General features: G+C 46.5%; 1 protein-coding gene across 1 annotated transcript in view; it reads right to left on the reverse strand.

The window, feature by feature from the left end:
- LOC147672480 (CREB-binding protein-like) overlaps window positions 1–24,990 on the reverse strand; it is a 307,545-nt gene extending 282,555 nt beyond the window's left edge. Inside the window, exon 1 of the mRNA XM_086948007.1 lies at window positions 24,822–24,990. Within this exon, the coding sequence (XP_086804133.1) occupies window positions 24,822–24,990 (169 nt within the window). The remainder of the gene's footprint in view (window positions 1–24,821) is intronic.
- Window positions 24,991–26,182: the final 1,192 nt, after the last annotated feature.

Genomic DNA, 26,182 nt, shown 5'->3' on the forward strand with positions numbered 1-26,182 from the left:
CCTAACCCAGCTTCTGAGCCGGGGCCTCGAGTACTTGCCCAGCCGGGTTGCAGTTGAATAACATCGGGCGTGGGACTCGGACAGGGTCCGGTCTCTTGCAGTGGAGGTTATCCTGGCCTGTTTTTGGTGGCCAGCGTCTGGTCTGTTTTATACTGAAGGAGTGGTGATAGGCTTTGTCGTCTGTGGCTGTGGGAGAGGGGGGTAGGGGTGGGGGGGAGGGGGGAGTCCCCGGCCCGGCGACCCGGTCGCCACATCCTGGGTCTGCTGGGCCGGGGCCCTCGCTCGCGATGGCGTACTGCTGACCGATAATGCACCCTCCGTTGCCGTCCGCTCCCCTCTTGCCTCTACTCCCGGAGAGACCTGTCTATGCTTGGATTCGAGCGTGTGGAGGCGGATCGGACGAACTGTGACCCGTCCTTGAAGACCGTAATGGCCGCCCTCGGGGCACTCCAATTGCATCTGGAGACCATTGTCCATATAATGATCGCTAGTGACATCGAAACTGGGCGACTGAGTCTGGGCTCTGTTCTATTGCATGATTTTCAACGAACTGATTCTCCCACGATGCCCGTAGTAAAGGAGGACGGAGACCCTGTGCGCGATAAAGTTTCGACGCCATTGACCTGTTTCGAGAATACTTGCGGAATTGTTTCTCTGGGGGGCATCGCTGCATTCACCACCGCAGCCGATTATTGTGGAGCTACCTGGTTCTTCACTCCTTGAGACTACGACTAGTAAAAATCGAAAGTCACTACCGTCCCTGTGGTTCTTTTACATCTACGGAGGAAAGGATATCTGGGCTGCATGTCGGTGAGGGAGATCTTACCGGTGGCGGATGCTTGCAGAGATTCAATGTGTTCTACTGGTCTCATATTAATCTTAATTAAACTTCCTACGAACTTTGACTCTCCTGGGGCGGTGATGGTGTTACCGGACAGAGTTCGCATGAAAGATTGGAGGGGTCATGGATGAGACTGTTTGTCTGGGTCTGATTTCGGGGCGTTAGAAGACAAGGGATTCGCTAACGTAATGCTTGCGGGAGTTTGGGCGGTGTTCAACGTCTCCCCTGTCTGGCACTGTCTAAAAATTTTTGGGAGTACTTTGTGGTCTTAGGGCAGGGGTTGTTTGTTTCAGGCGGGGGGGAAAGGTGACCGGGAGTTTGTATGACATTCTCCTTTTACTTTTTGTAGTTTAGTTAGTCGGGGCGACAGGCACGCTGCTAGTTGGGGTTAGGCGAAAGCCACATGCAGGGGTGCAGGGTGGGGGGATGGGTCTATAGTTTTGTTAGTTAGTTTAGTTTTTATGGTTTCTTTATCTCACGCTTTCCTTTCGCTCTCTTTTCATAACGGGGTATTATCCTGATCTCGTATGTATTCCAGTATCTGGTGACCGTACTTCTTTTTCTATCCTGGCGTCAATGGGTGGGCGGCTCTGTATGCGGGCGATTGCGTTGGGTTATAGATTGCTTTATCGTACATCCTGTTTTGTGCTTACTAGCGCATGCGTCTCGGTCGTTCCCTTTAAATTGATCTGTGATTATTCTATTTTTGTACCCGCTCACTTTATCGTAGTGTTTGAATGTATGGCACCAGATAGGTCTGTTTCTTTTTCCTCGCTCTTTAGGTTGGGGGGGGGGGGATTTAAACATAAAATGAAACCTCCGTCTTATCCTGTAACGTGTTGTGAGTTTAATACAATGTTTATCCTGATTCGCTGAGTCTTATTCTTGTGTCGCGGCCGGCCCCTGCGGTTGTTGGCCCGTGCTTGTAATTTGATTGAACTGTACAATAAAGGTTTTAAAAAAAAAAAAGTACTGCCATATCAAATTGGTAACTGGAACTTTGTCAAACTTTCCTCAAAATACATTCATTGTGTGGGGAGGAGGGAGAGATCCCTGGACAATCTGATGTTTCAGTATCCAACAGAAAGATTGTTATTGCAAGTAAGAAAAGTTTTCTTCTGATGGATACTTCGATTTGTAGACTCCTCACCTGTAGGTTAGATTCTCAAGCAGGGCTGATAAATGGTTAAATGATTAAGGGGGGGGGGAGACATCCCGCAGAGGCAGAAAAGACCCAAGGTGGTAAAGTTTGCTACCAAGTACCAGTCCCTGCATCTTCCACCGGTTGCTTCCGCACTTGTATTGGTCTTGGCAAATGTAAGGACTTTGAGGGAGGAACAACTACAAACAACAAACCAATTAATGGACAAATTCTTCCACTGGCTGTCTTGTAATTTAATTTACATGGGGGCAGGGTGTAGCCCCTGTCCAATCAAATTATCATATCCAGAAATATAGGGTGGCTGGGTTCTTCCAGTAACCTAATGCAAAAAGACCGTGTGGTGAAAATTTATAATAATGAATTTGTAGCTAGATCTCTTCTAGCCCAGTTCAACAGAGTACCACCCAAGGGCACACAGATCACAGCATTACCCCTGGAATACTTTTATAGGCCCCTTCCCTCATTGGTTTAGAAATGCAGAGGTCCACCATGGAGAAGTTCAACATGGCACAACTCTGCAAGAAATACTTGTGCTTTGGGGTTGACTCAAGAATAGATACGCCCCCTCTCGGACCTGGAAGCATGTGATTGACTTCCCCAGATGATAACCCTAGAGAGGGTTTTTGACAGTCTGGGAATTCCGGATCCCGACACCCAAGTGAGTTCTAAATCCATTGATGTGCAGAAGGGGGCAAATAAACCTTCATTTAAATTAGCATCTTGGAATGTTGTGGGCATCGCACAAAAACTAGGTAATGAACACTGGCAAAAACTACGGCAAGATCAGGATATTTCTTGTCTACAGGAGACATGGGGAACAGAGCCCATCTTTGTAAACTGTTACAGTTCATTTCAGACAATGGCAACACAGTAAGCATCAGGGAGGTCTAAGGGGGGCCTCCTAACTTTAATTCCTAACACATGGTCGATAAAAGTAAAGAAGTTTGAAGGTAGGAGTGCTCATTTCCATCTTCTCACTCTAGAGGCGGCAAATAAAGATACCAGACTTTTAATAAACTATTATAACAATAATTTCGGGGGAAACATGCACCTAGTAGTAGCTGAGTTGATCAGGGTAATAGACAAATCCATAAGGCTTATAAAATGTGGGTTTAAACATTATTTGGGAGGGTGATTTTAACGCGCATCTCTGCAAGCACAATCAAGAGCTTGTTTGTAATTTGGAAGATCTGGCGGGAAACCCGGTTTATCATTTCACCCACAGTGAATATGGAAATGGTCTTACAGGACCCCATTTAACAGGAATATGGTAATAACTAATAACCTGAATTTACGGGTCATCCAGGGAAAACCTTCCGACGAAATGGCTAGGAATCAACTATTCATTTTTTTGGTCTCTAATCCCCCAATAACAAGATTATTTATGTAGACAATTCATTCACAAGTTTTAGCGATCATACCATCTTAAGTTGCGAGCTAAGCATGGCAATCAGAGAAGTGACTCTGCATCAGAAAATAGAAACCCCATAATCGACAAAAAAAAATTATTTCCAATTAAAGTGGGCCCAAATTGACAAGCTTAACCTACTCCCTGGAATAATATGGATTATTCAGGATAATATTTATAATGGTTTAGAATCAGAATCCTGCCCAGTAGTACTGGTATTATGTTTTAGAGAACTTCTAGAGAAAGTAAAAGAGGAATTTATTCATCAGAAACTAGCGATTAGTGTAACAGGCAAGCGCTGGTACAATCTCCCTGCATAAAAACTCGAAAAGCCATCATCAAAGCGTTGAAAACCCAACCCAAGAAATAAGGCCCAAAAAAAGATCATTACGTATGGACTGCATGCTAGCAAGAAAGAAAAGGGAGCGGGTTATGAGGGAGGAGACCTAGGCTGACCTCTAATATGCAGCAAATATGGGTAACAGTAGAGAGTTTTGGGAGATAATTAACGCACCTCGCTTCAAAAAAACCTAGGATCCTACACTGGATATCAATGTAGGTGAAGAAGCATGGGTGGCACACTTTGAAACATTTCTGCTTCTAGTACTTTCTCCGTGCTACCTCCCACTAATACTCATGCCAACTTGCAGGAAACATTGCCATTTTCACGTGTAGAAGTGAGAAGTGGGCTGGCGGCCTGCAGTGCTGAGAAGGTTCTTGGCCCTGACGGGGTGCCAATAGATTTCTTCCAGGGGAATCAAGATCTGTGGGTCTCACTATTGACTAATGTTTTTAATAATATAGCCATAGCTGGCCCCCCGCCTTCAAGGAAAACTAGCGTAATTGTTTAGATTTATAACAAGCATTGGCATAGCCAATAGGTCTCGCGTTTGGGACCTTATATGTGTTCAGTTATCCAGCACAATATCCTTGGAGCAACAAGTGTTGCATGGCTAAACATTTGTAAGGTCCCAAAGGAGAGACCTATTGGCTATGCCAATGCTTTTTTTGAGTGAGTGGCTCGTGCAGGCATGCCACTGTGAGGTAGAGATGCTGCAAGTGCTTTTACAGTAGCCCCTGTGACAATGCGCCTCTTCAAAATGTATTTTGGGTCTGCTGTAATACTTCTAGCCCCTATTCCCGTCTTCTCGCACCCAATACAGCAGTAAATGTCCCATGTACAGCCGGGGTTGACAATCCTATTACCCCTGCCCTCCAGTGACACTTTATCAATCATGGGTGGTGGAGGTGATGAACGTGGTGGTGGGGGGACGTGGTGGTGGGGGGAAGTGGTGGTGGGGGGACGTGGTGGTGGGGGGACGTGGTGGTGAGGGGACGTGGTGGTGGGGGGACGTGGTGGTGGGTGGACGTGGTGGAGGTGGACGTGGTGGACGTGGAGGTGGTGGTGGACGTGGAGGTGGTGGTGGACGTGGAGGTGGTGGTGGACGTGGAGGTGATGGTGGACGTGGAGGTGATGGTGGACGTGGAGGTGATGGTGGACGTGGAGGTGATGGTGGACGTGGAGGTGGTGGTGGACGTGGAGGTGGTGGTGGACGTGGAGGTGGTGGTGGACGTGGAGGTGGTGGTGGACGTGGAGGTGGTGGTGGACGTGGAGGTGGTGGTGGACGTGGAGGTGGTGGTGGACGTGGGGGTGGTGGTGGACGTGGGGGTGGTGGTGGACGTGGGGGTGGTGGTGGACGTGGGGGTGGTGGTGGACGTGGGGGTGGTGGTGGACGTGGGGGTGGTGGTGGACGTGGTGGTGGATGGTGGACGTGGTGGTGGATGGTGGACGTGGTGGTGGATGGTGGACGTGGTGGTGGATGGTGGACGTGGTGGTGGATGGTGGACGTGGTGGTGGATGGTGGACGTGGTGGTGGATGGTGGACGTGGTGGTGGATGGTGGACGTGGTGGTGGATGGTGGACGTGGTGGTGGATGGTGGACGTGGTGGTGGATGGTGGACGTGGTGGTGGATGGTGGACGTGGTGGTGGATGGTGGACGTGGTGGTGGATGGTGGACGTGGTGGTGGATGGTGGACGAGGTGGTGGATGGTGGACGAGGTGGTGGATGGTGGACGAGGTGGTGGATGGTGGACGTGGTGGTGGATGGTGGACGTGGTGGTGGATGGGGGACGTGGTGGTGGATGGTGGACGTGGTGGTGGATGGTGGAGGTGGTGGTGGATGGTGGAGGTGGTGGTGGATGGTGGACGTGGTGGTGGATGGTGGACGTGGTGGTGGATGGTGGACGTGGTGGTGGATGGTGGACGTGGTGGTGGACGTGGTGGTGGACGTGGTGGTGGACGTGGTAGTGGACGTGGTGGTGGATGGTGGACGTGGTGGTGGATGGTGGACGTGGTGGTGGATGGTGGACGTGGTGGATGGTGCACGTGGTGGTGGATGGTGGACGTGGTGGATGGTGGACGTGGTGGTGGATGGTGGACGTGGTGGTGGATGGTGGACGTGGTGGTGGATGGTGGACGTGGTGGTGGATGGTGGACGTGGTGGTGGATGGTGGACGTGGTGGTGGATGGTGGACGTGGTGGTGGATGGTGGACGTGGTGGTGGATGGTGGACGTGGTGGTGGATGGTGGACGTGGTGGTGGATGGTGGACGTGGTGGTGGATGGTGGACGTGGTGGTGGATGTGGTGGTGGATGGTGGACGTGGTGGTGGATGGTGGACGTGGTGGTGGATGGTGGACGTGGTGGTGGATGGTGGACGTGGTGGTGGATGGTGGACGTGGTGGTGGATGGTGGACGTGGTGGTGGACGTGGTGGTGGACGTGGTGGTGGATGGTGGACGTGGTGGTGGATGGTGGACGTGGTGGTGGATGGTGGACGTGGTGGTGGATGGTGGACGTGGTGGTGGATGGTGGACGGGGTGGTGGATAGTGGACGGTGGACGTGGTGGTGGACGGTGGACGTGGTGGTGGACGGTGGACGTGGTGGTGGACGGTGGACGTGGTGGTGGACGGTGGACGTGGTGGTGGGTGGTGGACGGTGGACGGTGGACGTGGTGGTGGACGGTGGACGTGGTGGTGGACGGTGGACGTGGTGGTGGATGGTGGACGTGGTGGTGGATGGTGGACGTGGTGGTGGATGGTGGACGTGGTGGTGGATGGTGGACGTGGTGGTGGACGTGGTGGTGGATGGTGGGCGTGGTGGTGGATGGTGGGCGTGGTGGTGGACATGGTGGTGGATGGTGGTGGTGGATGGTGGACGTGGTGGTGGATGGTGGACGTGGTGGATGGTGGACGTGGTGGTGGATGGTGGACGTGGTGGTGGATGGTGGACGTGGTGGTGGATGGTGGACGTGGTGGTGGATGGTGGACGTGGTGGTGGATGGTGGACGTGGTGGTGGATGGTGGACGTGGTGGTGGATGGTGGACGTGGTGGTGGATGGTGGACGTGGTGGTGGATGGTGGACGTGGTGGTGGATGGTGGACGTGGTGGTGGATGGTGGACGTGGTGGTGGATGGTGGACGTGGTGGTGGATGGTGGACGTGGTGGTGGATGGTGGACGTGGTGGTGGATGGTGGACGTGGTGGTGGATGGTGGACGTGGTGGTGGATGGTGGACATGGTGGTGGATGGTGGACATGGTGGTGGATGGTGGATGGTGGTGGATGGTGGACGTGGTGGTGGATGGTGGACGTGGTGGTGGATGGTGGACGTGGTGGTGGATGGTGGATGGTGGATGGTGGACGTGGTGGTGGATGGTGGAGGTGGTGGAGGTGGTGGAGGTGGTGGATGGTGGAGGTGGTGGACGTGGTGGATGGTGGTGGATGGTGGACGTGTGGTGGATGGTGGACGTGGTGGTGGATGGTGGACGTGATGGTGGATGGTGGACGTGGTGGTGGATGGCTGACGTGGTGGTGGTGGTGGACGTGGTGGTGGTGGTGGACGTGGTGGTGGACGTGGTGGTGGTTAAGTGGTGGTGGTGGTGGACGTGGTGGTGGTGGTGGGCGTGGTGGTGGTGATGGTGGACTTGGTGGTGGTGGACGTGGTGGTGGTGGTGGTGGTGGATGACTATTGGGTAGGAGGGTGCTGGCAGAATGCAGAAGGAGAGGAGGATCTTGAAGGGGGCACATGGGAGAGCAGAAAGAGGCCGGAGATTAGAAACAAAAAACGGCGAGTAGATCGAACACGAAACTGATTTAACGGGGTGGTCACTTCATATAGCGCATGTGAATGTTCCTTAGCACCCCGTTTTTAGTAACCAGGGGGACCATGGGGAGATTAATTGATTAATCATGCATGATGATCGCGTGCGATTAATGGATTAATCATGCATGATGATCGCCTGCGGAAGTTGGGTTTTTTCAAGTCTCGGCGTTGGCTTACCAATGTGTGATTCTGAGCAAATTAGTTAATCTCCTGTGCCTTCTAAAAGGCAATGTGTTCCTGTGTGAATGTGCTCTTGTGTAATGTAACTGGGTGTCTTGTAAAGGACTCTACTACTCTTGAGTTCAGTTTGCGCTGTATGAATTTGCTAAACAAACAGCCAGCAGACTTTGTAGAGCAAAAGCCTATTATATCCATTCATGGAGGGCACGCACAGCAATGAGGGTTCTGTGCAGCCCAGTACTGTATTTAAAACTAATTAAAAAAGAAACACGTCGTGCCTGCAGTGAGAGGCTCACAAATAAAAGAAAAATTCGCTTATTGGCTAATTAAGAGACTGTCTCCCGCCGCAAGTAAAAAATCCAATGCCGGTGGGCAGGGCCAAAAGTGGACAGGGTGGTAACCAGAAGGGACTAAAAAGCCTCCTAGACAATCGTAACACCAGGTTTTGCATAATTGGTAAAGCAAAATGATGCCCACCAATGCGAAACACGGGCGGAGCCGAAAACGAGCTTCTGGAATCGTATCGATTCCAAGAAGCCCTTGCAAGGTGAGAGCAGCGCATGTGCGCTGCTAACGCCAGGTGGGACCAAAAAAGGGGGACAGGGGAAGTATAAAGAACTACAGGCCAATTTACCTGCTGGACACAAAAGCCAAGCTCACCGACGACTCCGATCTGGGTTGGAGTGGTGGGCCTAGGAGAAGAACATCTTAATGCAGGTACAGTACGGGTTCCAGCGGGAAAAGGGCACTGTAGATCAGGGTCTGAATTTATCAATAATTTTAGATAAATATACCAGAGCAAAGGACGGAAAAATCCATATGGCATTCATGGACCTTTCAGCAGCATTTGACTGCATGGCCCACTTTAAGCTCTGGTATATAATGGAGGAGATGAGCTTTAATTAATTTAGTCTGTCAATTATACTCCAACACCACTGCATGTGTTTGTTATGGCAGAAACGGGGAATTCACTTGCCCTTTTAAGATCACAAGGGGGGGTAAGGCAGGGCTGAGGCCACGCCCCATTTCTTTAGTCTATCCATACAAATGTTGTTGAGGAAGCACTTTTGGGTGCATCTCTGGACGTCCCGGAGTTTGATACAAATCAGTTACCAACACTGGCCTATGCCTATGATGCAGTGCTGATTGCCAAAACGGGGCTAGGCCTCCAACGTTTCATAACAGCATAGGCAGCCTTTATGGACTCATTGGATCTGAAAGTCAACCAGAGGAAATCATTTGTTATCATAGATGGGGCAGGCAAATGAGACAAAGCCCCGTACTGCCATATAGAATCTGGGAAAATTGAAGTGGTAGACACCTTTTCTTACCTGGGGGTTCTTTGTGACAAAAAGCAAACCTTGTCAAATCTGGAGGGAAGGGCTCTAGGAATGGAGAGAAGTCTGACAGCTATGAAGTCTTTTTCAAAGAAGCTGGGCGCCAGACCATTGGTCTCCATAAAAAATATCTGTTTGGCTAAAACAGTCAGCTGTAATCTATAGGGCAGGAGTCTGGAGTATGGCGCCCACAGACTCGCTCCAAACCATTGAAAATAGATTTTTAAGTCCTTAGTCTCTTTTCTGCATTCCTACTCCAACTATATCCTACCTCCTGAATTGAGCCTGGCCTATATTTCAGATTCAATCCGACTAGCCCCGATCCTACTGTGGTTCTCCATCTGGCGTAGTGATACGAGGAACCTAACGCAAAATATAATTAGAAACGGTTTAAACCTGGAAAATTACAGGATTAGATTGCTGAATTATGTGGAAACAGAGGAGACTGTCATTCGGCTTGCAGAACTATTTAAGGACATAACTGCACGTAGAAAGATCTCAAAGCAGAAGCAAATTAACACATTTATGCTGAGGGGATAACATAACCGAATTGAAAAGAATTATAATAAACAGGCAGTCCTCCCATATCATTTAATTCCGCCCCTGATAGAGGGAGGGTACTTCTACTTAGCAGACATTACCATACCACAGCATAAATGTATACTACTGAGATTCCGTATGCATCTGATACCACTGATGTTAAGATAACCCGAAAAAAGGTTTAAGCACTCAGATCTGACCCGGTGTCCTTGTGATAACCAGTATCCCCAAACTGATCTGCACTTAGTTTTGCTTTGTGGGCTTTACAAGAAAGAAAGGATCGATCACATTGCCCCGACTTTAAAGTGTCATCATTTTAAACAATGTCAGTTTGCACTATGTTTTAAAATCATTGTCTGATCCTTTACTCTGTATTTCGGTGGCAACATTTTTGTGGGCCTGCATAATAACAAAGGATGGTGAGGTATTTTCATCTATTTATTCACTTATACATTTAATAGAAGATAATGAGTAATTTTATATATGTTTTACGTGATCAAAATTTTTATAAATTACCCCGGATTGCAATTTAGTATATGTCCCTTTTTGCGTAAACTAGATTAAAAAAAGAATTTTGTTTTAAATGAATTTTTAAATATGCATTTTATCTAACATGAACTAGAACTTCATGTTGATCGTTGTATTTTTTATTTGCGCTTTTAGGATCTCTATATCAATGGATCAAAAAAAGAATCTATTGATTGAAGTATTGCAAGATGGATCAGGTAAAGTGGTCGTTCCTTTGCTCTTTGGAATCCAGATAGTAACAGTTAGTGAGATTTCTGCAATCCAGAACACTCTGGCAAGTGCATAAGATGATTTGGCTCTGGCGGAATGAGCTTGTATTGCTTCAGGAGGCTCCTTCATTGCAAGAGCATACCAGGGCTTGATGCAGAGAATTATCAATCTGGATAGTGCAAGCTTTTGGACTGCTTTACCTATCTTTGAACCACAGTAGCCAATTAGAGCTGTCCTTATTGCAATCTAGGTAGAAGCTGCCCACCCACCTAGGAGCCAACCTGTAAAGCCACTCTTTCTTGGGGTCGGGGGGGGGGGGGGGGGGGGGGGGGGGTTCAGTGGAAACAAAAAAGGCTGGTAGGGTGATAGATTGGTCATAATGAAAAAGAGGTGCCAACTATATGAAGGAATGCAGCCAAGGTCGCAACACCAAATTTGCCAGGAAATACCGAAGTAAACAGCTAGCAGCCACTCGGGCCTGCAACTCACTGATCCCCAACAATACAGCCAAGTAGCCCTTGATTGTGCCCACCGTGCAACCTCTTTGAGCAAAGAAGAGCACAAACTGAAGAATCTGTGACAACTGTACTTCTTGTTACCTGCACATCATTTTTTAAAAGTATTCCACCTCCCAGCATAAATAGATTTTGTGGGAAACAAGCAGACAGTATTAAATCCACCACCTCTGGTGGCTGCTAAATTGAGCATATATATCCCTGCTCAGTCACCAGGCATGAAGTTGGAGGCCTCAGAATGGTGAGCAGCACCATTCCCTCTGACTGGGAGAGAAGGTCCAGTGTGAATGGCAGCTTGAGCAGAGAACAAAGGGAGAAGGGCAGGAAGTCCACATAGCACTGGCTGTTAACCTGAACCCCTAAAGGTGTGCCCTAGATCACATTCTCAATGCCTCCAGGCAGAGGAGTAGGCACCCTAATCCTGCCTCCTAGTTTACGTGCCCCATCACAACTGTGCTGTCGGTCAAGATTTAGACAGACCGACCTTAGATGAAAGGGAGGAAGGTCTGGAGTGTGTACCGAATTACCAGCAGTTCTAGCAGGTTGATGGGAAGCACCTGCACCTCTGAAGACCAAAGGCCTTCAATCTCCATATCTAGAGTTGAGCTTACCAACCTAGAGTGAAGCCAATTCCTCTTCACAATGGCCACGGTTGGAGTGGAATTGAGAGGTATCAAACTCTGACGGTTCACCTTCCCCTGCCAAGACACAACCACTGCAGACCATAATAGTTTCCGACAGGTATCCACCATGCTAGGAAAAAACTCATGTGGTGGCAACACTAAAGAGTACTCATATGGCAAAGTCCATGTGTGACAAGCAGTTTGCAAGAAGCTAGCAGACCTAGAAGCCACGAGACAAAGGACAGGAACTCACACACCTTCCAGATAGGATGAAACCATCTCCTGAATGGCAAGAATTTGGAGCAGGAAGAGAGAACAAACTACAAAGCGCCAGTTCTTCTGACTGGACTACAGAGCTGAGATGTGATAATGTTCTTCCTCCAGGTCCAAGCTCAAAATCCCATCTCCCGCTTCCAGTGCCAGCAAGACCTGAGCTAGGGTCAGCATCTTGAATTTCTCCTTCCTGAGAAAAAAACTTAAGTCCCTCAGGTCAAGGATCCAATTTAGAGCACCATACTTCTTGGGAATGAGCAAAATACAGGAGTAAAATCCTTGCTCAATATACTGCTATCGAACTAACTCCACTGCTGCTTTCAGGTGAAGTGCCGCCACTTCTTGCTTTAGAACAAAAAGGTGAGCTGCTGCAATAAAAGAGGGCAGGGAAAAGATGTGGCGGTGGAGCCTAAAGGAAACCAAATGGCGGAATGCCCATGCGCACTACCGTCCAAGGGAGAAGTCACCTATCTTGTGACAACAAAAGACTTCTTCCAAGACAACAACAAGGTGCAAGCATCCAAGCCCAATACCAAATGGCGATTTATGCAACAGAATGAATTCTGCAGCTCATATGCCTCGAACAGAAGAGTATACCCCCATCTATGATCTGAAGGACACAAAGGTCTGCAGTAATGGCCTTCCAGTCCAACACAAAGCATGTCACACCACACACAGGGCTCCTTGTGAGCTTTATAAGCAAACTCGACCAGCTTTGTGGGTGGTGCAGGCTTGCTGGATGGATCTACACCCTTTCCCTGTTGCTTGAACCCTATATTGTTTTACCAGAGCATGCTGGGACTGCTGAACTTGTGGTTGGAAAGACTGCCATTGGCAAAAGGAAAACCCTTTCAAGAATCCGTGAAAGTGGCAAAATAGCTGTAACCTATGAGGGGCTGAGGGAGACCCATAGACCTAGAGACGACCTTGCTTGCCTTAAAACACTTGAAAGCATAGTCTGCTTTGTACCATTTACAGACATGTTCAGTCAAAGGGGAATTTGAGCACAATAGCTTGCACCTTGGATAAAAAAATGCAAATGGTCGAAGCAAGGTTTGGCAACACAGACAAAGGTCCCCATAGCACAAGCCAAGGAATACACATTGTGGAGGATAGATTTTTTAATATGGCGTACGGCAATCGGTCATTGACGACTTCCTGGAAATGCGAATGTATGTCCTCTGGGGCATGATGTACCATAATCCCTGCATGCATCTGGCTAGAAGACAGGGCACATGCAATTGCTTTATTGGCATACTACCCACTAAGAGGATTTTCTTTCCTATGTCTCCATACATTTAGACTTCTTTCTGAGCAAACTGAAGGGAAGGTACCTGCCACCTGCCCTATGTCGTAGAAAGCGTGAATGATCAACCTTTCACGAAACGGGTGTTTAGAAAGAAAGAGAACCTCCTGGCGCAGGGTGGTAGCGCCTTAACACCCATCTGTTTACTGCAGTTGCAGAGTTAGGCTTCTACGAGGCAGCCACAAACAGTTCCACTAAAGAGACACTGAGGGAAGCAAGGATTCTGAGGTGGGTGATAAAGAGAGCAACCTCTGTAAAGACATTACTTTTGAAGTCTACTGTGAGGAGCTGTGGATCTAGCACCTCGGCCCAGCATAGGGTCAGAGGCATAAACAGTCAGGCCATACAGCATTGCAGGGCCATGGGGCAGCTCACGAAAGAGCTGTGACCCAGGCAAGGATGGAGAACATGGCATTGAGAACGTGACTGGGTCCATATATAGCATGGGAATTCTGCATACTAGGGATACTGAGCCGGGAATTCAGAACCACTGGGGCAGGTGTCAAAGGATCCGGGCATGTTAAGGCTGTGCCCTTAGGGATCAAGGTGACTCAAGGACTGAGTTTGGCTGAGTTAAAGGCACAGGGCTGCTCGAAGGTGCAAATGTTGGCTCCACCAACCAACTCTAGTTCATAGGAAGCAGATCCAATAAGAGACAGACAGGGTCAGGGTGACTTACCCATACTGTGCTTCTTGTGTCTGTCTCTTAGCTGATGAGTGGGAGGAAAGTGACTGAGCACTGCCCACGAATGACAACTCTGGCTGTAATTTGGGACTAAAGCCTGAACCACAAAGAGCTTGGCTTCCCCACAGCTTGATCGCATTGGGATGCATTCTAATGAGTCGCAGGTAGTAGAGTCATAGTACAACCAAAGGCACCAAAGTCTGATGTAATGGGAATCAGTAATTCACATCTGTTCCTCACAGTCCTTTCAGCGCTTGAAGCCGGAGTGCTTCGAAGGAGACATGCTACCAAAAACAATTTTGTTAGGAAAACTCATATTTCTGAAGACAGCAAGCTCAAGATCCATGTCAACAGTGAGAAAAAAGTGAATTGACAGTTACACCAGGATGGGCATTGTATGTTTGTATTGTCATACGATATGATCATACGACATGATCTCCAACATTGAGAAAACCTTAGTGTCTTTAGAGCTTTGAAGTTTCTGGATAGAGTGAGACACCTGAGATTAGTCTACAGGTGATGAATCTTCAGGTAGAAGTATCCATTAGGAATTGGATTTGTTTATATACATCTCAAATATTATCAGGAATCAAGGTTTGCATTCACATTGCTCTCAGTTGTAGTTGTGTCACATTTTTCAGAGGAGTCCAGTTTCCAAAACACAAACCACATCTATATACTCAGGGAACATGCACTATTTGAATACATCTTTTAAAGGTGTTTCCATTTTGTTATGGAGTTTTCAGGAGTGAGGTAAAGTGTCTCCATGGTTTCCTTCTCTGCATGTATGAGCCTACAGCTAATATTTACTTGTTGCCTTAGTCAATGAAGGAATGTTGTTGATGCATTCAACCCCTCTTATCTACTGCGAGGTCTCCTCCGGACAGAGAAAATGGTGTTCTAGACTGAAAGTAAAATGTAGAGTTTTTTAAATCTTTTTTTGAAAAGTGCACTCAAAGTACTACGGTTAATTTACGGTTTGTGATACAGCCTTAAATGATAATGTAGCTTCAAGTTTAGGGACAGGCTCCGGTTAACTGCTTTTATGAAAACTTTACTGTGGGAAGCAAAATATAAAGTTGTTTTAATTGGTTCGGTAGGAGAGTACTCATATTTTTCGCTATAGACCATATCACTCCCAGTGGACATACCTTCTTGAACTGGCTTGTTTTTCTCTGTAGTTATAGACGTCCTCTGCTTAAGCAGATTTTTCCAGCATTACCTAATGGTTAGTTAGAAAATTAATGCAATAGTTTAAAAATGTTTGATTAAAGGTATGGAGATATTCTGTTGGTGAGGTACCCCAATTGTGATCTTGCCCTTGTTTTCAGAATGTGCACATCACCCATGAAAGTCTACGAAGTAAAACATGATAAATGACCCGGAACATTATTCATTTGAGACAGAGGAGTCCTTGGCTCTAGGAAAAATTCAAGGACAGAACAGTACCTAATTGAGCCTTGCTGGTTATTGTGAGTAATTTATTTTTATGATCATGATGTCGTTAATTAACAGTCCTTTGTCTATGCAGGTTTCAGCATACTCTTGCACTCCTCCAGCTTTTGGGATTTGAAATCAAGTGTGTCCATAACGGTACATCATATTAACACCATATGTATTCATGAGTACTTCTGAGCTAAAGGGTTCAAAGGATTTGCAGTTACTTTTCTATCCTTAGAGGGCGCTTCATGGTATTAAAGCATATCCTATCAACATGTGGACAGTTGATCAGTTTATGTCATTTTGCAGCATATTACACATTTGCTTGTCTCCAACAACAATGGTTTAATTTAGTCTTATTTTAAGGTGATTCACTGGTTTGTTTGAGGCATTTGTGGTTCATATAAGCGTGACTGGAGTGGTGTCAGTTCTCTAACGGTGAAGAAAGCTTCTTATGTTGATGCTTAATTCAAGGGTGAAAAACCAATATCTGTGGTGGTGGCTATTTACATAATTTAATGTAGAACATCATTCAAGTGGATACAGTGCAATTTTCTAACATCCCTATTTGTAAACAAGTTTACTGAATTTTATGGGGCACATTTTTGCCTTTATTTGTAGAGATTTTGTTTACCAGTCATTTAACCTGATCAGTGCTTCTTATAAAATCAACTGCAGATAGATTATTGAGAAAAAGGGTGGTGAGAAAAATTCTTCATCAGTACAGTTCCATCGACTATTAGTGGGGTCTTGTTTACATACATATCTCATTTGGTCCGGCATTGATAACGTACAATTTAAGAATCAAATCCATTCTGTTACTGTATCATTTCAGCGTTTCTGAAGCTGTCAATTTTTATGCATTGCTTACAGCGTGACGTGTTATGTTTTCAGTGTACTTGAGTGACATTTTACTGCCAAATAAGTGGCACTTCCTCACAACCAAAACCAGGCAATTAAGTCCATGTATAGAAATAAACTGTAGAAAGATTTTTTTTGTTTTCCAGCCCTAATTATGTTACCAGTGAGGTTATTTTAAATCGGAGGCCGAGACATAAAATAATAGCTCCACTGGTAAAACATTTAATTGAGTTTTCATACAATTATGCTAAATTAACATGGCCTGTTTTAGCGGTCAATCAGAAAAATCCAAGAGGTGAAAATTCTGAAAAGATACTGGTATAAAGAGGCAGTTATGATTATTAAAATTGACACTAATTATCAACACTACAAGATGTCTGAATTGTAAAATATTTGAACAGCATATACACTTCAGGCTCTAAGAAAAGTTTAATTTCCAGACTTTTGCTGCACTGTAATATTTCTAAACAAGATACTGCAGATACTTTTAAAGTTATAAGACACTTATATGGTTAAATTAATGATAAATGTAATCTCTGCAAATATGATAATGGTGGAGACTGCATGTCATAACATACAGTAAACCCTTAATATGGTTGCAAATGGGAATTTCAGGAAAAGGCACACCATGTACCCCGGACGGTAATCTAAATTAAATACTGTAAATAGCCACTAGCATATTGGACAACATGCTCTTCCAACCTTAAATTGAGAATCTACATAAGAACCTTTTTTCACTGTAAAGTAAGTGATATCTGCCAGTGACATTTATATGGACCACAATTTCCTTAACCCAATCAATGACCTAAATTAACCCCAAATTATGTCGTTCAAGACAAGCATAGATGTAACTTGCCCCTAAATTACAGAAACTGTCAAACTAGTAATATGACAAAGTTATTCAACAATGGAAGGAATTAGTTACTTACCTGTACACTATAGTTCTCCAGTATTATCTTTCATAGATTCACATGCTTGTATCTTCCCCGTCGTCATGGTGGGAGTCTCATGGTAACAGAATGACCAAGCAGTATCATAGAGAAGAAAAACTGCATAGAAAATCCCCATAGGGGCTGTACTATTTGGTAACCAGACCATTTCTTTGTTTTGGTCCAAAAGCCAGCCAATCAGAAATGCTGCCCTGCCCTCACACTCCCCAGCAGCAGCTTCCTGCCTCAGATTTCCGTCCCCGAGTGAGAGACATGGATAAATACCGAGAACAAGATCTGCCTGAGAAACGGGGAGGCGGGCGGGCGCATGTGAATCTATGAAAGATAATACTGGAGAACTATAGTGTACAGGTAAGTAACTAATTCCTTCTCCAGTATTACATCTTTCATAGATTCACATGCTTGTATCAGAGTAGTAAGCAGTGCTCACCATACTGGTAGCGTTTCCAGGGCAGAACCTAGAAGGAAGCTCTGCCGCAAAGCAATGACATAATAGTAGCTAGGAAAGCATCAGCAATACGATAAATGCATGTAAGTACAAGTCAAAGTACTGTATAGCAAAAAACAATATGCCATCAGGCCATACCTTACTGGAATAGACGCTTCAGAACAGCCTGCCCCACTGCCGTGTCCTCCTTCCACGCAGTGTCTAGGCAGTAGTGTCTTGTAAATGAATGCACACTCTTCCACGTTGCTGCTCTGCAGATGTCTGGCAGTGCCACTCCTGCGAACAAGGCCATCGAGGTTGCCATCTTCCTCGTTGAATGTGCATGCACTTTAGAACATAGCGGCTTCCCCGCTTTGTCGTGACATTTCAGGATGGCTGAGGATATCCATCTAGCAATACTCAGTCTCGACAATGGAAGGCCTTTTCTCTGCCCTTCAAATGCAATGAATAATTGCTTGGACTTGCGGAACGTTTTTGTCCTTTCAATGTAGAACTTTAGGCATCTAGAAATGTCTAGAGAGTGTAAGGCTCTTTCTGCTTCCGAGGTTGGCTTGCTGAAGAAAGTAGGTAAAATAATGAGTTCGTTGAGGTGAAAAGACGTCGCCACCTTGGGAATAAAGGTAGGATTTGTTCTCAATATAACCCTGTCCTGACGAAATTGTAAGAAGGGTTCCTCCACTGAAAAGGCCTGGATTTCGCTAACCCTCCTTGCAGATGTTAAGGCGAGGAGGAGGGCCGTTTTCCATGACAGGAACTGCAAGTCTGTCTTATGTATGGGCTCAAAGGGTGGCCTCATAAGCTGCGATAGAACTGTATTGAGGTGCCACGGCACAGGTGGGCGTTGGATGGGCGGGAAGACTCTAAAGAGTCCCTTGATAAATTCCTTTATTACTCTGGATGACCAGAGAGATGGTTCATTTGGCTTTCGCCTGAATCGTGATATTGCTGCTAAGTGCACTTTGACTGAAGCATGCGACAGGCCTGACTTTGATAGTAAAAGCAGGTAAGGCAGGATACCTTCAGGCTGAACCTCAAACGGATGCAAGTTTTGTCTGCTGCACCAGTGGCAGAAACGGGTCCATTTTGCTGTATATGTTTTGTTCGTCGATACAGCTCTCGCTTGTGAGAGAATATGCCTGCACTCTTGCGAAATATCTAGATTCTGAAATTCACGCTCGTGAGGTTCCATGCGGACAACTTTAGAGAGTGTAGGTCCGGATGCAGAATCTGCCCTTTCTCCATGGAGATGAGGTCTTGAAATGTCGGGAGCTGGATCTTGTCGCCCCTCGACAATTGAAGGAGGTCTGAAAACCACGCCTGTCTTGGCCAGGCTGGTGCAATCATTATGATCCGGCACGGTTCCGATCTCATCTTGCGCAGGATGCGCGGTATCAACGGGAACGGAGGGAACGCGTATGCAAACCTTCCTGTCCAGTCCATGAGGAATGCATTTCCTATGGATCCCTGTTGACGGTACCTTGACGCAAAGTGAGCGCACTTTGAATTGCTTTGAGTCGCGAACAAATCTAATGTGGGAGTGCCCCACTTTTGAAACAGAATGCGAATTTGAGTGTCGTGTAGTTCCCACTCGTGCGTCGCATTGGGAGTGCGGCTCAGGGCGTCCGCCCGAGTGTTGAGGACTCCCTGTATATGCTGAACTTGGATCGAAATTTCGTTGGTTATGAGCCATTTCCAGATCCTTTGAGCCAGTGTCGACAGCTGTTTGGATCTCGTCCCGCCCTGTTTCAGCAGGTAAAACATGGTCGTGGTGCTGTCCGTTTGGATAAGTACTGACGATTGTCGTATTCTGGGAAGGAATGCTTGAAGCCCTAGGAACACCGCCTTGAGCTCCAACATGTTTATGTGAAGCTGAGCTTCCCAATCTGACCAAAGGCCCTGAATTTCCAGCTCTTGAAGATGCGCGCCCCATCCTTTCAGCGAAGCGTCCGTTGTCATCACGAAATCGTGATCTCGATGAATGAAGCTCAGTCCCTGGTTCAGGTTCTTTAGGATCTTCCACCATGACATGGCCACCTTCATACGGGTCGTGATGGTAATGCGATCCTCGAAGGTTCCACTGGCCTGTACCCACTGTTCGTCGAGCTGTTCCTGCAAAGGTCTCATTCGCAGACGACAGTTTGGTACCAATGGGATGCAGGATGACATCATCCCCAACATGGACTTGTAAATCCTCACGGAAGTGGACTTTTTTGCTTGAAGAGAAGCCGTTAGCCCCCTGATCTTTCTCATCCGATCTTCGGAAGGGTAGGCTTTCCCTGCCTTGGTGCATATCCATGCCCCTAGGAATTGAATGCCTTGGGCCGGAGTCAGCGAGGACTTCTCTAAGTTGGTTCTCAGACCTAATCGCTGAAACAATCGGATGCAGCTCTGTAGAGCTTCTGCTGCGTCCCTGAAAGATGGACCTGTCACCAACCAGTCGTCCAGGTATGGGTAAATGTAATGCCCTTGCAGTCTTAAGTGGGCCGCCACCGGGGCCATGCATTTGGTGAACACCCTCGGGGCTGATTTGAGTCCGAATGGCAGGACTTTGAACTGGAAGTGGCGACTCTCCACAACAAACCTCAAATACTTCCTGTGCTTCCGATGGATGGGAATATGGAAGTACGCATCCATGAGATCCAAGGACGCCAAGTAGTCTTTGTCCTTTAACATGAGTAAGATCTCTTGCAACAACAACATTCTGAAGGGTATCTTTTTTATGTAATGATTGAGATCCCTCAGGTCCAATACCTGTCTCCATTTCTGGGTCTGTTTCTTTTTGATGAGGAAGAAATGTGAATAGAAGCCTCTCCCTCCGAGATGCTGTGGGACTTCCTCTATGGCTCCCTTTCGTAGAAGCGAGAGAACTTCCTTCTGCATTTCTTTGCGATGATGGTTGAGCCTGAGTACTGGCGGGTGGTCCGGTGGTATCTCCACAAATTCCAGTGTGTGGCCCCTGCTTATGACATCCAGGACCCATTTGTCCGATGTTATGGACATCCAGTTGGTGTAGTATTGAGACAGATAGTGGTCGTTGTCCGGGATCTTTTACGTGGGGAGCGCCTGCCTGAAATCATTGACGTCTATTAGACTGCTGATTTTTCCCCCTGGCGTTGGATTTACCTCTGGACTGTTGTTGGTAAGAGGAGTTAGAGGATCTGAACTGGTTGTTGGTGTTAAACTGACGATATCCCTGCTGATTGTACGGTTGATATCGGTTGGATTGAAAAGAGGATCTTTGATTAAATTGGCCTCTTGCACCCTTCTTTCGAAAGGACTGAAACTTTCCCTGCTGAAGAGATCCCAGTGCTCTAGCCGTGTCCGTGTCCGACTTTATGCCTTGCAATGCCTCATCAATATGTTTCCCAAATAGGTTTTCACCATCAAAGGGCATATCGACAATCTTCGCCTGCACTTCTGGTCGAAAAGAAGTCGCCTTGAGCCAGCCCTGTCTGCGAAGCGTGACCGCCCCGGCCATTTGTCTGAAGGCCAAAGACGAAACATCCATGGCGATGTCGATAGACTCAGCAGCCGATTTTGCTCCTTCTTTGAGAAGGGCTGCCGCTTCTTCCTTTCGATCCTCTGGAAGCGCTGACAGTATGGGAGCCAGATCTGACCATATCTGCCTGTTGTAACGGCCAAGCAGAGCCATCGCATTTGCCGCTTTAATGGTAGAGGCTGCCATGACCGCAAACCTCTTACCTGCTCCATCCATTCTCCTCCCTTCCTTGTCTGGTGGCACTAGTGAAGTAGCCACCGGGTTTTTTGAATTTCTTTGCGCCGCCTGTGTCACAACCGATTCCGGCCTGGGATGTCCAATGAGGCAGGCTGCCGTAGATTCTGGAGCTCTGTATTTCTTTTCAATTCGTGGAACTGAAACCGCTATAGAAGCTGGTGTTTTTAGAATCTTGAGGCCCTCCTCCCAAATATGCGGGATAATAGGGATTGAGCGAAGTGACCTTTTGTTATCATCTTTGAAATCGTACAAGAAACAATCCGTCTCTTGCACGTCCACATCCAGACTGAATCTCTTGGCCGCCCTTTCCATGATATCATGGAAGCCTCCGATGTCTTGAGGAGGGGAGGTAGATTTGAGTGGTTCAGGTGATGCAGCCGATGGCAAGACGTATTCGTCCCATTCCTTCCCCGAGGCATCATGAACTAGCTCTCCTTCTTCGGGCTCTTCATCGTCATCGGAGTCCGTTAGGTCGTCCCTAATAGTAACCACCTGCGGAGATTTAACCCCTTGATCTTGAGGGGCAGGTGCTTTTTTAGGTGTCTGCGTGGGAGGCGTGTGCGTAACCGGTTGCGAGGAATTCGCCTCTGGGAAGCGACGATAGTAGTCATTTAGCATCAATCTAAGATCAGACACAAGGGTGAGGGGTATAGAAACTGTCTCTTGACGTTCTTCCTCCCGTGAGTCCTCGTGCTGCTCTTCTTCATCCTCGTAATCACCAGATTCCTGGAATGATTCATATCTGGAAGATTGTGGCCTGTCCCTGAAGGAAAAACTTTCCTCCTCATCCGTATCTTGGCTCTTTATCTGAAGCTGAGATGGACTGTAGGCGGCACCTGAGGACTCCTCTCCCTCCGAATCCTGCTCCAGCAGCGATGATGGCGGCAAGGGAGAAATCTTTGTCCAGGAGGTGAACTCTGCGGACTTCCTGATGGTAGCCGAACCTCTAGTCGACTGAAAAGAGCGGATGGAGATCATGGTCTTCGACTGAGGAGAACTGTACGCTTTAGCCGATGAAAGCAAGATTTTCGTCGACGGAACCACCGTCGACGGGACCTTCGTCGACGGGACCTTCGTCGACGGGACCTTCGTCGACGGGACCTTCGTCGACGGGACCTTCGTCGACGGGACCTTCGTCGACGGGACCTTCGTCGACGGGACCTTCGTCGACGGGACCTTCGTCGACGGGACCTTCGTCGACGGGACCTTCGTCGACGGGGCCCTCGTCGACATTCGTGACATCAAACCTGTCGTCGACGGAGTCGTCGTCGTCGTCGACGGTCCTGACAGAGACATCTTACTCATCGATGTCGTTGCTGTAGACGTCGTGGTCGTCAACGCAGCCTTAGATCCTGTCGTCGACGAAGCTGTGGTCGACGGAACTGAAGTTTTCACCACAGACTTAGTAGCAGAAGCCATCAAATTGGTAGAAGGTGCAGATCCAGGTCCTTTAAGACTTGACTGCTTCTCCAGAGGAGTAATAGGAAGAGATAATGTCGATTTTTCCTTAGATTTACTCCTTTTAGACTCCACTTTCTCCACAGAAACAGAGGCTTTTCTTTTCTTGGGAGTGGAGTGAGAAGATTCTTCCTCAGAATCTGAGCCTGATGTGGCCTTCTTCTTCTGAAGCCATAACAGAAATCTTGCCTCTCTGTCACGCTTAGTTTTGTCAGAAAATTTTCTACAAAGCTTACAGTCCTTCACCAGGTGTTTAGGGTAGAGGCAGTAAAGGCAGTCCTCATGTGGGTCCTCAGAGAAAAGTCTGGCCTTCCCACAGGATCTGCATGGCCTGAACAGCCTCTTTTTAGAGCTTTCAGCCATCATAAGCAATAGGAGTACACACAATACCTCAAAGTAGAAGGCAGGAAACAAGATTCCCAAGGGTCAAAAGTTCACACAGGAACAGAAGAAAACTGAGCAGAGCTCAGGGAGACTCCTTTCTCACACGAAGGCGGTTGGAAATCTGAGGCAGGAAGCTGCTGCTGGGGAGTGTGAGGGCAGGGCAGCATTTCTGATTGGCTGGCTTTTGGACCAAAACAAAGAAATGGTCTGGTTACCAAATAGTACAGCCCCTATGGGGATTTTCTATGCAGTTTTTCTTCTCTATGATACTGCTTGGTCATTCTGTTACCGTGAGACTCCCACCATGACGACGGGGAAGATACAAGCATGTGAATCTATGAAAGATGTAATACTGGAGAATATGTCATTTCAGAACATTAAAGACAAAGTAACTATAAAACCTATGACCTCCTTAGGTCAGAAGCATGAATGAAAATACACATCAAAAGAAAATCCCCCTGTAGACACACACTACTACAAATCCCATGAGGTTATGGGAGCAGGGGAGCAGGATGCACACAGAAGTAAGCCTAAACCCACACAGTCAAAGTACTATTAAATAACTACAGTCAACCTAAGTTCCCCTCCAAGACAAAGACTACCATTAAAGATTATCCACTGGTTGCTACATGTACAGAACGAGACCAAGAAGATCTATGGGATAACCTAGTCTCACTCCTGTAAACCACATAGAATCGGAACCCCTTCAAAATTGATTTTTTTATTCAGGAGTACATGTTGCCACAATTTAAAGATAGCGCTGTTTTGAAAATTGAACGTATACAAAAACTATGACAGAATTACAACTGAGACAATGTGAATGCCAACTTTGATTCAGGATAATAATTGAGAGATATATGAAACCATGGAACTTTTTGTACATACGTATAGCAAATAGGCAATGCTTTTTCCATATCATTTACAATTTTAAGATGTGACTAAGAATGTAGTGGCTTGATTTTTACAATCATCTGAAAAACTAATAGCCTAGACTGTATGATCTCTCACTGGTTATTAAAAAAATATATACAGCGATATACATACCCATTCTAATTTAATATGGTTAATGCGCATTAATTCATTCATTTGTTCACAAACCACGGAGAATCCAGCAAGAGGCCTTTCTATAGGCAAATGGGGCTCGGCCTTCCCCCTGCTTTATAAAAACCCATACCCATGCTGTATAAAACTGTTACTGAAAGGGACAGCACAGTTTCCCAGCCTTTCTGGCTACAGCATATTAGGCTATGTTGTCCCGATTTTCTTAGCTTTCCTTTAAAGCAAGGCTTGTGAAAGAGTCGTTAAAGCAAAATATTATTTCTAGTGACCGCTTCTTTTTTTTTAAACTTTATTTTTTAATGTAAACAGCTGAAAAAATGCCAATAAAGTCTCTCCTACAACGTTCCAAAACATTCCTACTCTTTAGTTCACTGCTCAAGACTAATGATGAAGCTCATGAAGAAGAACGGAGGTGAAAAGCACTGGAAACACTCGGAAAGGAGAACACTAATAGTAATGTGAGCTATAAAAGGGATTACCAGTACTAATCAACTGTACCAATGGAGTCATCCACCACGGTATATAATGGGGAAAATAAGAATGATTCTTCTTACCTTTTGTTGGGGAGCCCCATTTGAACATATGAAACAGAATCTAAGAATGTAACACTGCACATAAATATAGCAAAAGAGCACTTTCACTACTCAATTTATCTGTTTCTCCAGTACTTATCACTAAAGGGAGAAATGTCTATACAGAGGATGTAAACTTACGTTGTTGGTTCCTCTTGTCACTTGCATTCTTCAATGGCAGGCAAACAGGACAATCATGACGAGTGCAATTCTTCCAGTGGGAGATGATTTGTCTTGATGAGGCGCAGTGGGCAACTGTGACCAAAAAGCAAGTTGCAATAGTGAACCTGTATTCCGTTTTTCCAAACATTTATAATGAGAAGACATGCATGTGAAAACCAGGAGACAAAATCGCGTATACATTTAGAATTTCTTCAAGCCAGGTGATAAGGTCAACTTCTATGGCCTTTGTTGTATTTCATGATCTCTTCTAACTCATGTTACCTAAAAATGAGGCATAAGCAATACTTTACATGTTTTCTATTGTCAGGCGCAAATCACTTGATGGCACTATTCTCATCTTCTAAACTATAGCAACATTCTGGGTTCACTTACTTTCTTTGTTTCAGTCTGAAAGCAAGTTATTTCACATATAATATTTTATAAGCATACTCAGAATTTGAAGTCTTCAATGGAAAGCACTAGGATAAACGTCAGCAGGTTGAATAGCTGGATACCTAGTACCAAGTAATATTCTCTCGGCAGAGCAAGGAGTAAGGTTTGAAAACATACAGATAAATAGATTCCAGAAGCTTGTGACTTTAGAATGCCTGTCGATGTACCCCTAAACCAGCCATATTTTAAGGTCAATCTGGGCCCAAAGAGTACAGAAAACACAAACACCAGGAAAGGTGGGGGCACCTGGGGGGGGGGGGGGGGGGGGGGGGGGCGGGATGCGTGTGTGTACACAGGAGTTTGGCTGACGATCTGAGTGTACTGGCCTTTGGCTGTGTGTGTACTGGCATTTGGTTGGCGATGTGTGTGGACTGGTGCTAGTCTGGCGGTGTATGTGTGTACTATTGATTGGCTGACAGTGTATGTAGACTGGAGCTTGGCTGATGGTGTTCATGGACAGGTGATTGGCTTGCGATGTGCATGGACGGGTGGTGTGTTGGTGGCTGGTACCCAGTATGTGTACTAACTTGCTTGAGATGTGTTTAGTCAGTTGTCTGATATGTGGGTGCTTGGATGTGTGATTGGTGTGTTAGTCCTGTTGGCATGAGAGCGATGAGCCCTCGAAAGATGATGTTTGTAAATTTAAGTGCTGTACTGTTTTAGGGAAGCAGTTGGCAGTGTGAAAGGACTATAAAGCTGTTGGTGTTTGCCGTGGCTTTACAGTTCACAAGCAGTCTGTCAGTGGTTCTCTGATCTGATGTTGAAATCATTAATACATTTTGAAGATCTAATTTAGTAAAGTCATTGGTGAAAGCTTTTTTATGAAACATTTACTTACCCCCATGTCAAATCAAATCAGTATGCCTGTGACTGACTACAGGATGATA

This window comes from Lissotriton vulgaris, unplaced genomic scaffold (assembly GCF_964263255.1).
Source record: "Lissotriton vulgaris unplaced genomic scaffold, aLisVul1.2 SCAFFOLD_2147, whole genome shotgun sequence".
NCBI classification, from domain to species: Eukaryota; Metazoa; Chordata; class Amphibia; order Caudata; family Salamandridae; genus Lissotriton; species Lissotriton vulgaris.